Source organism: Oncorhynchus keta, chromosome 35, assembly GCF_023373465.1.
Source record: "Oncorhynchus keta strain PuntledgeMale-10-30-2019 chromosome 35, Oket_V2, whole genome shotgun sequence".
Taxonomy (NCBI): domain Eukaryota; kingdom Metazoa; phylum Chordata; class Actinopteri; order Salmoniformes; family Salmonidae; genus Oncorhynchus; species Oncorhynchus keta.
The window spans coordinates 14764277-14778025 of record NC_068455.1 but is presented as its reverse complement, the minus strand read 5'-3'; the positions used below and the strand labels follow the sequence as shown (position 1 = coordinate 14778025).

General features: G+C 41.3%; 1 protein-coding gene across 1 annotated transcript in view; it reads left to right on the top strand.

Annotated features, from left to right (window-relative positions):
* The window catches only part of LOC118374149 (mitotic deacetylase-associated SANT domain protein-like), a 48021-nt gene that overhangs the window by 25563 nt on the left and 8709 nt on the right, over nt 1–13749 (top strand). The window contains exons 4-9 of the mRNA XM_052496618.1: nt 1471–1613; nt 1850–1953; nt 7999–8074; nt 9106–9194; nt 11778–11921; nt 13363–13497. Of these exons, the coding sequence (XP_052352578.1) occupies nt 1471–1613; nt 1850–1953; nt 7999–8074; nt 9106–9194; nt 11778–11921; nt 13363–13497 (691 nt within the window). The remainder of the gene's footprint in view (nt 1–1470; nt 1614–1849; nt 1954–7998; nt 8075–9105; nt 9195–11777; nt 11922–13362; nt 13498–13749) is intronic.

Here is a 13749-nt window from a genome sequence, read left to right as displayed (position 1 = left end):
AAAGTACTTTTAAATCAAAGTACTCTTAAATCAAAGTAGTTTTAAATCAAAGTACTCTTAAATCAAAGTACTCTTAAATCAAAGTACTCTTAAATCAAAGTACTCTTAAATCAAAGTACTTTTAAATCAAAGTACTCTTAAATCAAAGTACTTTTAAATCAAAGTACTCTTAAATCAAAGTACTTTTAAATCAAAGTACTCTTAAATCAAAGTAGTTTTAAATCAAAGTACTCTTAAATCAAAGTACTCTTAAATCAAAGTACTCTTAAATCAAAGTACTGAGTCAGAGTCAGAGAAGATATTCAGCCAAGGCCAAACAACTAGTCAAATGGTACACTGTGTGTCTTTCTCAGTGATGGTGCTGAGTCCATTGATATGTGCTGCAGTAGAGGAGGACTGTTTTTGTGTTAGCTATGAAAGGATAGATTGGGTGCTTTGGATCTGACCCAGTTAGCCTGTATCACGGTCCTGATTTTATTCACAAAGACAGAGGAGTGTATGTGTGTGTGTGTGTGTGGGAGGTGGGGGAGTGGCGATTGCTTGGTGAGAGAAAAACAGGGTGCATTGTGGATTGTCTTCCCTTTCTTCCTCTCTCTGACTGGTAGCAGCTGGCTAGTAATCAGGCCGGCCGGGCGGGCCAGGCAGGGGTAACCTCCAGTGGTGATAAATCAGGTCTTTCAGCTGAGTCTAGAGCAACCAGCCTCCTCTGCTTCCTCCTTAAACACCCCCAACCACCTTTATTTAACTAGGCAAGTCAGTTAAGAACAAATTCTTATTTTCAATGACGGCCTGTTCAGGGGCAGAACGACAGATTTATTTGTACCTTGTCAGCTCGGGGGTTTGACCACTTTATCACCGTCCGGTTGCTTCAGTGCAGCAGACAGTTTTTTTTTATTATTAGCTGTGGCTTATTTCTGTAAACCAGCCGACCAAATCAATTCAAATCAAATGTTATTGGTCACATATACATGGTTAGCAGATGTTATTGTGAGTCTAGCGAAATGTTTATGCTTCTAGATCTGACAGTGCAGCAGTATCTAACAGGTAATATCTAATTCCATAACAAAACCTAATACACACAATCTTGTAAAGGAATGGGATGAGAATATATAAGTATAAAATATATGGATGAGCAGCGACAGAGTGGCTAAGATGCAATAGATAGTAAAGAATAGATAGTGATGGATACAGTATACAGTATATACATATGAGATGAGTAATGTGAGATATGTAAACATTCCACTAGTTAACTAAATGTCTGGATAAGAACACTTATTCACATGATTTTTGTTTAAATAAAAAATGTACCTAAGTTATGAAAGCTTCCCTGTCAATCACAACAATATGATCTAGATTTGTAATAATGGAGGCTATGCTATAGCAGGACAGAGAGACTGCATTTCATGCGCATTTCTGAAAGTGTCTCCCGTCTCTCCAACTGACCACTGGCTATACATTCTGTCATCTCAGGCGTATAAACATCGGTGTGAGGTACCAGGCAGAGGTACCAGAGCTGAGGCAGCTTTCAGCGGCCCAACAAGACCATCCCAAGGCTGAGCTGGTCTGGGCTCCTCTCCACGACCTGGAGGCTAAACCTGAAGACCAGGAGAGAGGTAATACACTAACAAAAGTATCAGCTAACTGTCCCACCAATAATACTGTCATTAACCAGGTTGGTATTATCCAATAGAAATTAGTCAGTAAATCCAGCATTCAGTAGTGATTTGAAGAACCCAGTGGAAAACATTTGCTGATCATGCTACAGTATCTCAATCACAACCTCTCTTTCTCTCTCTCTCTCCCACCCCCCTCTCTCTCCCCCTTCCCCCCACCCTCTCTCTCTCTTCAGTGGATGACCTCATGAACCTGGCGTGCTCAAGCGCTCTGCATGGCGGAGGGACCAATCAGGAGCTGGCTCTGCACTGCCTGTACGAGTGCAAGGGTGACATCATGGTGAGCAATGCATGATGGGTCATGATGACTGAAGAGGGATGACAGGGAGGGGTGAGAGCTGGGTCGCATTCATTAGGGCACATTGTAGCAAAATGGTTTGAAACTGAAAATGAACAAGAGTGTTTAGGTGTTGACAGATTGTACCTTTGTTTGTGAGGGTTTTCTTCCATCTTGCGTGTACTGAACAGAGTACAATCTTGGCTTTGGTGGGTGGGATTTAACTGGACCCCGGCTGTGTTCCAATATCCATACCAGCATTTCTTGCTATACCACCACCGAATGCATACACAATGCATTCCATTTTTTATGTTTTAATTTGAGCCATTTAGCACAGCACTCTCTACCACCAGCAAACACAAATGGTATGGTATGGTATGGTAAGGGTATTAGGGTGTATGCTATGGTAAGGGTATTAGGGTGTATGGTATGGTAAGGGTATTAGGGTGTATGGTATGGTAAGGGTATTAGGGTGTATGCTATGGTAAGGGTATTAGGGTGTATGGTATGGTAAGGGTATTAGGGTGTATGGTATGGTAAGGGTATTAGGGTGTATGGTATGGTAAGGGTATTAGGGTGTATGGTATGGTAAGGGTATTAGGGTGTATGGTATGGTAAGGGTATTAGGGTGTATGGTATGGTAAGGGTATTAGGGTGTATAGTGTGCTATTGTAAGGATATTAGGGTGTATGGTATGGTAAGGGTATTAGGGTGTATGGTATGGTAAGGGTATTATGGTGTATAGTATGCTATGGTAAGGGTATTAGGGTGTATAGTGTGCTATTGTAAGGGTATTAGGGTGTATGGTATGCTATGGTAAGGGTATCAGGGTGTATGGTATGGTATGGTATGGTTAGGGTATTATGGTGTATGGTATAGTAAGGGTATTAGGGTGTATGGTATTATAAGGGTATTAGGGTGTATGGTATGATAAGGGTATTATGGTGTATGGTATGGTGTGGTAAGGGTATTAGGGTGTATGGTATGGTAAGGGTAACAGGGTGTATGGTATAGTAAGGGTATATGGCATGATAAGGCTATTAGGGTGTATGGTATGGTAAGGGTATTAGGGTGTATGGTAAGGGTATTAGGGTGTATGGTAAGGGTATTAGGGTGTATGGTATGGTAAGGGTATTAGGGTGTATGGTATGGTAAGGGTATTAGGGTGTATGGTATGGTAAGGCTATTAGGGTGGATGGTATGGTAAGGCTATTAGGGTGTATGGTACGGTATGATAAGGCTATTAGGGTGTATGGTATGGTAAGGTTATAAGGGTGTATGATATGGTAAAGGGTATTAGGGTGTATGGTATGGTATGGTAAGGTTATTAGGGTGTATGATAAGGTTATTAGGGTGTATGATATGGTAAGGGTATTAGGGTGTAGGGTATGGTATGATAAGGGTATTAGGGTGTATGGTATGGTAAGGTTATTAGGGTGTATGATATGGTAAAGGGTATTAGGGTGTATGGTATGGTATGGTAAGGTTATTAGGGTGTATGATATGGTAAGGTTATTAGGGTGTATGATATGGTAAGGGTATTAGGGTGTAGGGTATGGTATGATAAGGGTATTAGGGTGTATGGTATGGTAAGGCTATTAGGGTGTATGATATGGTAAGGGTATTAGGGTGTAGGGTATGGTATGGTATGGTATGATAAGGGTATTAGGGTGTATGGTAAGGCTATTAGGGTGTATACAGTGGTGTAAAGTACATAAGTACAAATAATTTAAAGTACTACTTAAGTCGTTTTTGGGGGTACTTGTAACGGTCTTCTTCCTCCTCTGACGAGGAGTAGTAGGAAGGATCGGAGGACCAATGCTCAGCGTGGTAAGTGTTACTTTTAATAGAACACAGAAAAATACAAAATAACAACGTGAAATAACAAAAACCCGAAACAGTTCCGTGTGGAACACACAGACACAGAAAATAATCACCCACAAATCAAGGGTGAAAACAGGCTGCCCAAGTATGGTTCTCAGTCAGGGACAACGATTGACAGCTGCCTCTGATTGAGAACCATACCAGGCCAAACACAGAAATACCAACTCATAGAAAAACAAACATAGACAACCCACCCAACTCACGCCCTGACCATACTAAAACAAAGACATAACAAAAGAACTAAGGTCAGAACGTGACAGTACTTTACTATTTAGATTTTTGACTACTTTTAATTCAATACATTCTTGAAGAAAATATTTCTCTTTTTACTCCATGCATTTACCTTGATACACAAAAGTACTTGTTACATTAAGAATGCCTTGCAGGACAGGAAAATGGTCCAATTCACGCACGTTTCAACAGAACATCCCTGGTCGTCCCTACTGCCTCTGATCTGGTGGCCTCACTAAACACACAGGCTTAGTTGGTAAATAATGTCTGAATGTTGGAGTGTGCCCCTGGCTATCCGTAAATTCCAAAAACAAGAAAATGGTGCCATCTGGGTTGCTTAATAGGAATTTATAATGATTAATAAGGAATTTGAAATGATTTAAACTTTTACTTTTGATACTTACAGTGAGGGGAAAAAGTATTTGATCCCGTTTGCCCACTGACAAAGAAATGACCAGTCTATTTTTTAATGGTAGGTTTATTTGAACAGTGAGAGACAGTGAGGGAAATAAGTATTTGACCCCCTCTCAATCAGAAAGATTTCTGGCTCCCAGGTGTCTTTTATACAGGTAACGAGCTGAGATTAGGAGCACACTCTTAAAGGGAGTGCTCATAATCTCAGTTTGTTACCTGTATAAAAGACACCTGTCCCCAGAAACAATCAATCAATCAGATTCCAAACTCTCCACCATGGCCAAGACCAAAGAGCTCTCCAAGGATGTCAGGGACAAGATTGTAGACCTACACAAGGCTGGAATGGGCTACAAGACCATCGCCAAGCAGCTTGGTTAGAAGGTGAATACAATTGGCGCGATTATTGCAAATGGAAGAAACACAAAAGAACTGTCAATCTCCCTCGGCCTGGGGCTCCATACTAGATCTCACCTCGTGGAGTTGCAATGATCATGAGAACGGTGAGGAATCAGCCCAGAACTACACGGGAGGATCTTGTCAATTATCTCAAGGCAGCTGGGACCATAGTCACCAAGAAAACAATTGGTAACTCCCTAGGCCGTGAAGGACTGAAATCCTGCAGCGCCTGCAAGTTCCCCCTGCTCAAGAAAGCACATATACATGCCCGTCTGAAGTTTGCCAATGAACATCTGAATGAATCAGAGGACAACTGGGTGAAAGTGTTGTGGTCAGATGAGACCAAAATTGAGCTCTTTGGCATCAACTCAAATCCCATAGAAAATCTGTGGAGGGAGTTCCAAAAGGTTCGAGTTCCAAACATCAGCCTCGAAACCTTAATGACTTGGAGAAGATCTGCAAAGAGGAGTGGGACAAAATCCCTCCTGAGATGTGTGCAAACCTGGTGGTCAACTACAAGTAACATCTGACCTCTGTGATTGCCAACAAGGGTTTTGTCACCAAGTACTAAGTGCAGAGGGGTCAATTACTTATTTCCCTCATTAAAATGCAAATCAATTTATAACATTTTTGACGTGCGGTTTTCTGGATTTTGTTGTTGTTATTCTGTCTCTCACTGTTCAAATAAACCTACAAATAAACCTACCTGGTTAAATAAAGGTGAAATAAAAATAATAAAATAGTATGGTGAGGTATTAGGGTGTATGGTATGGTAAGGGTATTAGGGTGTATGGTATGGTAAGAGTATTAGGGTGTATGGTTTGGCAAGGGTTTTACGGTGTATGGTTTTGTAGGGGTATTAGGGTGCATGGTTTGGTAAGGGTATTAGGGTATATGGTTTGGTAAGGGTATTAGGGTATATGGTTTGGTAAGGGTATTAGGGTATATGCTTTGGTAAGAATATTAGGGTGTATGGTTTGGTAAGGGTATTAGGGTGTATGGTTTGGTAGGGGTATTAAGGTGTATGGTTTGGTAAGGGTGTATGATATGGTATTAGGGTGCATGGTATCGTAAGGGTATTGGGGTGCATGGTATTGTTTGGTAAGGATATTAGGGTGTATGGTTTGGTAAGGGTGTATGGTATGGTAAAGGTATTAGGGTGTATGATATGGTATTAGGGTGCATGGTATCGTAAGGTATTAGGGTGTATGGTTTGGTAAGGGTATTAGGGTGTATGGTTTGGTAGGGGTATTAAGGTGTATGGTTTGGTAAGGGTGTATGATATGGTAAAAGTATTAGGGTGTATGATATGGTATTAGGGTGTATGATATAGTAAAGGGTATTAGGGTGTATGATATGGTATTAGGGTGCATGGTATCGTAAGGGTATTGGGGTGCATGGTATTGTTTGGTAAGGATATTAGGGTGTATGGTTTGGTAAGGGTGTATGATATGGTAAAGGTATTAGGGTGTATGATATGGTAAAGGTATTAGGGTGTATGATATGGTAAAGGGTATTAGGGTGTATGATATGGTAAAGGTATTAGGGTGTATGATATGGTAAAGGGTATTAGGGTGTATGGTATGGTAAAGGGTATTAGGGTGTATGATATGGTAAAGGTATTAGGGTGTATGATATGGTAAAGGGTATTAGGGTGTATGATATGGTAAAGGTATTAGGGTGTATGGTATGGTAAAGGGTATTAGGGTGTATGATATGGTAAAGGTATTAGGGTGTATGGTAAAGGGTATTAGGGAGTATGGTAAAGGGTATTAGGGTGTATTGTAAAGGTATTAGGGTGTATGATATGGTAAAGGGTATTAGGGAGTATGGTAAAGGGTATTAGGGTGTATTGTAAAGGTATTAGGGTGTATGATATGGTAAAGGTATTAGGGTGTATGGTATGGTAAAGGGTATTAGGGTGTATTGTAAAGGTATTAGGGTGTATGATATGGTAAGGGTATTAGGGTGTATGATATGGTAAAGGTTATTAGGGTGTATGGTATGGTAAAGGGTATTAGGGAGTATGGTATGGTAAAGGGTATTAGGGAGTATGGTAAAGGGTATTAGGGTGTATGGTAAAGGGTATTAGGGTGTATGGTATGGTAAAGGGTATTAGGGTGTATGGTATGGTAAAGGGTATTAGGGAGTATGGTATGGTAAAGGGTATTAGGGAGTATGGTAAAGGGTATTAGGGTGTATGGTATGGTAAAGGGTATTAGGGTGTATGGTATGGTAAAGGGTATTAGGGAGTATGGTATGGTAAAGGGTATTAGGGAGTATGGTAAAGGGTATTAGGGTGTATGGTATGGTAAAGGGTATTAGGGTGTATGGTATGGTAAAGGGTATTAGGGAGTATGGTATGGTAAAGGGTATTAGGGAGTATGGTAAAGGGTATTAGGGTGTATTGTAAAGGTATTAGGGGTGGAGGAATTGTTAGTTTTGTCACTCAGCAAAGTTAACTACTGTGTATATAACATGTAACAGATGTGGTGCAGCACAGTGGCAAGTGAGTTCACTATTCCTGCTAGTAGCCATCTTCTCCTTGAATCTGTGTGTTGTTTTGTTATCAGATATGCTCAGTGCTCCATCTTCCCAATGTAGAAAACACTTACACATACACTGATACAGTAGATACACACATGCTGACACACTGGAGTAAAGGTCATGTATGGGGCCTTGGGCAGAAACACAGCAATGTGTTCAATGAGAGAGATATAGAGAGAGAGACAGTGAGCTAGAGGGGGTGAGATAAAGAGAAAGATAGAGGAAGATGGCCTATACTAGTGGCTTCAGCTTGCAGCATTTGGCCATATTGTTGTCAAGGAGACAGAGCGTGGCTGTCAGTGTGTGAAGTGCTCTCTCCCCCTCTGTCTCAGCAGCAGGAGGCATGTTGCTCTCTTACAGTATATCTCCCAGTTCATCCCCTCATTATTAGGGACAGATCAGCCTCTCAATATCCAATAGAACTCTGATCAGTGTCCTGTGTGTGCTCCAGCCAAGTAAACCTGGATTTGAAGTATTGCTCGGAGACTCATAAGCTGTTGTAACAAATAAACAAACATGACATTTTTCATGTATTACTCTTCAGAGTTAATTTGATTTGTTGTTTTTGGTTTTCAGGAAGCGTTGGCCCTTCTGCTATTGAAAAAACCCATCTTCCCAAAGAACCACCGTCTAGGATACTACCACTACTCCGGTTGGTCAAGACAGAGAACTAGGGTTGCAAAATACTGATCACTTTTCTGAAAGTCCCAGGTTTTCCAGAAATCCTGGTTGTAAAAATTCTAGGAATCAAGAGGAAAAAGCAGAAAATCCCTAAACCTCTAACTAGGATTTCTGGAAAACCTGGGAATTTTTTGAAAAGTTACAGAAGTTCTACAACCCTACATATAAGACTTTATATCTGTACAGTATTATGTCTATGGTTACTGCGCCGCTCTCTCCTCTGGCTCTTACTTTGTTTCTAAGTCACTCTGTGGGTAGTCTACTCTTCCTGCAGACAAGCCTCGGTGCAGAACTCTCTGTGGGTTGTCTACTCTTCCTGCAGACAAGCCTCGGTGCAGAAATCTCTGTGGGTACTTTTACGAAATTAGAATAATCAAACTTCACTGGGTTATGTCAAAGTGCATTCCTGCAGGCATGCCTGTGCTGTCTGAATACTTGTATGAGTCCTTTTCTCCTCCCTTCTAGTAACAGGGATGGGCTCCAGAGCCCCCCCCCCCCTCAGCCTTAAACAATGGCAGCTGAAGGGAGGGGAGGTGCTAGCTGGTGGGGGATGGAGTGGGGTGGAGGGGTGTGGGTCCGTGGAGAGAGGGGGGAATTGGCTGTGGAAGGGAAACTGTGGAGGATTGAGAGTGTCGCTGGGGGTGATGGGAGCGGAGTGAGAGGTAGAGTGGGAGAGAAGGGGGTGGAGGGGGATATTGGGTTTGTGGCGTTTGGTTAATCCCAAGCAGAGGACAGAGAACCACTGTTTGTCCAACCAGTCGTGTGTGTGTGTGTGTGTGTGTGTGTGTGTGTGTGTGTGTGTGTGTGTGTGTGTGTGTGTGTGTGTGTGTGTGTGTGTGTGTGTGTGTGTGTGTCCACCCTGTGCATACAGAAGCAGACAGTCACAGTCACCAGTCAATGTCTGTCTATCTAATTCCCCACCACTCTTTTGTCTGTTTTTTCTCTTTATTTCTCTCTCTCTCTCTTTCTCTCTCGTTTTCTCTCATTCTCGCTCTCTCTCAGGGTCAGACAGCTGGACCCCAGTAGAGAGAAGTTGCTTTAACAAAGGGATCGCTGCCTATAAGAAAGACTTCTTCATGGTCCAGAAACTGGTATGTACCAGTCCATGTACAGTACCAGTCAAACGTTTGTACACACCTACTAATTCTAGTGATTTTAGTTTTTATATTTTCTACATTGTAGAATAATAGTGAATTTACAACGATGAAATAACAGATATAGAATCATGTAGTAACCAAAAAGTGTTTTAAAAAATCAAAATATATTGTAACGACCCCGGGTTTATAAGAGCGGAAATCGACTCTGCCACACGAGCATGCTTTTACGGCACAGTCGATAGTGCGCCGGACCTCGAGGTCGATGGTCGAGGGTTCGAGACCTGCTCCCTGCTGTTTCATTACAATATTTTATATTTGCGATATAAGTTCAAAGTTCAAAGTTGCTACCGTTTGCCTTGATGACAGCTTTTCACACTTCTGGCATTCTCTCAACCATCTTCATGAGGTAGTCAGTCACCTGGAATGCATTTCAATTAACAGGTGTGCCTTGTTAATAATAAAAATAATAATATATGCCATTTAGCAGACGCGGTGGTTGAAAGTTAATTGAATTTGTTTGAGCCAATCAGTTGTGTTGTGACAAGGTAGGGGTGGTATACAGAAGATAGCCCTATTTGGTAAAAGACCAAGTCCATATTATGGCAAGAACAGAGTTACCTCTGCTGCAGGGGATACGTTTGTTAGAGTTACCAGCCTCAGAAATTGCAGCCCAAATAAATGCTTCACAGAGTTCAAGTAACAGACACATCTCAACATCAACTGTTCAGAGGAGACTGCATGAATCAGGTCTTCATGATCGAATTGCTGCAAAGAAACCACTACTAAAGGACACCAATAAGAAGAAGAGACTTGCTTGGACCAAGAAACACAAGAAATGGACATTAAACCAGTGGAAATCTGTCCTTTTTGGTTCCAACCATCGTGTCTTTGTGAGACGCAGAGTATGTGAACGGATGATCTCCGTATGTGTGGTTCCCACCGTGAAGCATGGAGGAGGAGGTGTGATGGTATGGGCTGCAAGAGTGACAATGAGAATACACAAGTCAACTGAGGGTTTTGATAAATCTGTTCCCATTCAGAATTCCTACGTGTAATATGATGAAAGATTACTTAATAAATCCTCTCTAGGGTATGTGGGACGCTAGCATCCCACCTGGCCAACATCCAGTGAGATTGCAGAGCGCCAAATTCAAATACAGAAATACTCATTATAAAAATTCTGAAAATATACAACTATTTTACATAGGTTTAAAGATTAACTTCTTGTGAATCCAACCACGGTGTCAGATTTTTAAAATGCTTTACGGTGAAATCATACCTTACGATTATTTGAGAACATCGCACAGCAGACAAATCATTACAAACAGTAACTAGCCAAGTAGAAGAGTTACACAAGTCAGAAATAGAGATAAAATGAATCACTTACCTTTGATGATCTTCATATGGTTGCACTCAGAAGGCATTCATTTATTTAATAAATGTTCCTTTTGTTCGATAAAGTCTCTCTTTATATCCAAAAACCTCCATTTTGTTTGCACATTTTCTTCAGTAATCCACAGGCTCAAATGCAGTCACAACAGGCAGACAAAAAAATCCTATTTGTATCCGTAAAGTTCATAGAAACATGTCAAACGATGTTTATATTCAATCCTCAGGTTGTTTTTAGCCTAAATAATCAATAATATTTCAACCGGACAATAACGTTGTCACTATAAAAGGTAAACAAGAAAGGCACTCTGTGACACGGCGCGCATGAAAAAGCTCTGTGACACGGCAGGGTCCACTCATTCAGACTGCCCTTACTCCCTCGTTTTTCAGAATACAAGCCTGAAACAATTTCTAAAGACTGTTGACATCTAGTGGAAGGCATAGGAACTGCAATTTGAGTCCTAAGTCAATGGATACTGTAATGGCATTGAATAGAATACTACAACAAACTACTACTTCCTGAATGGATTTTTCTCAGGTTTTCACCTGCCAAATCAGTTCTGTTATACTCACAGACACTATTTTAGCAGTTTTGGAAACTTTAGAGTGTTTTCCATCTAAATATATCAATTATATTCATATCCTATCTTCTGGGCCCGAGTAGAAGGCAGGGAAAAGGCTAGTATCGCCATCCGGGAGATCAGGAAATAGGTTGATAACAGGAAACCCGATAGGCTAAAGTACAGGCAGGGAATAGGCAAAAGGCTTTGCTAGTGAGGCAGGCAAAAACTATCGTACACAGGAAGAGTAAATCACTGGAAAAACAGAGCTCCGAAAGACGTGTCACAAAACAAACAATACCTCACAGTGATGGAGTGCAAAGAACTGAACTAAATAGTGTGTGATAATGACATACAGGTGTGTGAACAGGTGATCAGAATTCCGTTGATTGGGATCTGGAGAGTGAGCTGCATTCAGGGGATCTATGTGTTTGAGAGTGTGAGTTGGAAGCAGATGTTACAGATACATTAGTTGACAATACAAAATAGAGATTTAAAAGCCACATGGTGGACCACTCAAATAGAGTTTTGAGACTCTATAAGCAGGAAAACACAGTACAGTATGTTAAAACATGTACTAGGCGTATATATGAAGTGTCTGTTGATGTGTGTGTGTCTGGTGGTTCAGGTAAGCACTAAGACGGTGGCTCAGTGTGTGGAGTTCTACTACAGCTATAAGAGGCAGGTGAAGACGGGTCGGAACGGAGCTCTGATCTACGGAGACCTGGACCCACCTGAGAGCAGGAACACTGAGGAGGAGCTGGACCACAAGGTGAGTTGATTGACTACCTACAAAAGGATGTTATAACACATTCACAAGCAGTACATAAGCATTTACAGATTCTATAAACAATCCATCCCTTTACCAACAGATACAACACTACATAAGCAATCTTTGTACAATAATTATTGTCGTCAATGTTCCCTCCAAAAAAATGTAAGTCTGCTGAGTGCAAACTTGAAAATTCTGTACAACTTCCGGCGCGTGTTTAATGTGAACACTGAGGCTGTACCCACTTTAAGTTACAGTTTTAAACGCGCCCATGTGGGCTACTGTGGCTATTTTATCATAATGTTGGCCTACCAATGTGGCCTACCATCAAAAGCAATGGAGAAAATGAATGCCATAACATTTTAACATGGAAATAGCTGTTCTATCATTTAGCCTACATTAGCAGCCAATGCGTGGTGTCAATGTAGACCTACATTCCATATGACTTTTGAAAGAAACATGCAGGGCTTGACATGAACCTGTTTATCCACTTGTCCTTCAGATAAGGAGGTGACTGAAAATGTTGTTGCGTTGTTTGATACCAGAAACATCTTTACAAAATAAAATGCATTATTATTCCCACACCATTATTACAGAGAATCAGACTAATTATACTACCCTCTGCCTATTGGCTACTTAGCTTATTCAAGCCTGTCTCAATAATGCAACACTGCCCCTTTAAGACACACAAAAAAACTATAACTGGCTCACTTTTCTAAGATGGGTAGAAATGTACACATTTTGTGCTCTTGCAGGAAGCAATCACTCCCCCATTGCTGACAACAAATGATCTATAACCGGGCTAATAATTCACAAACTAGCAAAGGATATGAACAGATGAACAAATGTGCACATGTTGCTACATGTAGCTCTGTCTTTGATCTCAAAACAAGCACATCTACTGATGACCGCTCATGCTGTAAACACAGTCCAGATTAAAGTGAATGGCACAGATCCATATATGGCAATGGTCTATTTGCATATAGGCCTACTGCAGCTCTGATTGGTTATGGCACACCGGTCTGTGTAGAGTACAGGCCTGACTTGTGCCTGTCAATAGAATCCGACTCCGATGCGTTCTGCCTACAACAAAATCTTTTGCATAGTTAGTTTTGCATTCTAAAGTATTTTATAGTTTTTTTGTTTCGGTATGTTCCATTGAAAGTGGCTAATATTATGTTGATTCAATCACAATTCCAACAGTAAAGGGAAACATTTATAGTGTTAACTGACGGGGAAAACTCTAGAAAGTTCAGTAAAGTTCAATATCGTGCTTCTCTGCGTGGTCTGATATTTCTTCTGCACGGCAGTCCCGAGGGAACATTGCTTATCTTTCTCTCTTCTCTCTCTCTCTCTCTCTCTCTCTCTCTCTCTCTCTCTCTCTCTCTCTCTCTCGCTCTCTCTCGTTCTCTCTCTCGCTCTCTCTATCTCGCTCTCTCAGAGCTCCCAGAGCTGTCAGAGATTAGAATCTCGGAAGGAAGAGGAAGACAACAGGAATTGGGAGGGGTCAGTTGACAGGAAGCACCGGGGCTCCAGTCCAAGCAGGGTGACACAGACGTTACAGGCCACAGAGAACGTGAGTGGGAGACTCAGGGGGACAGTGTGTGTGTCTGTGTGTTGGAATGGAGAAGACGCTGACTAGAAGATGAATGAGCATTTTCATGGCTGTATGTGTTATGTTTATTCTTGTGTAATCAACACTGATGCCCCCATGCAGTAAACAACATTTGCACTTTTGAACTTGCCTTAACTGAGTTCACAGTAGGATAGTGGATAGGGAAACCAAGCTGCAGCGTTGTTAAGTGTGTTGCTCTCTAGTGGCTAAACA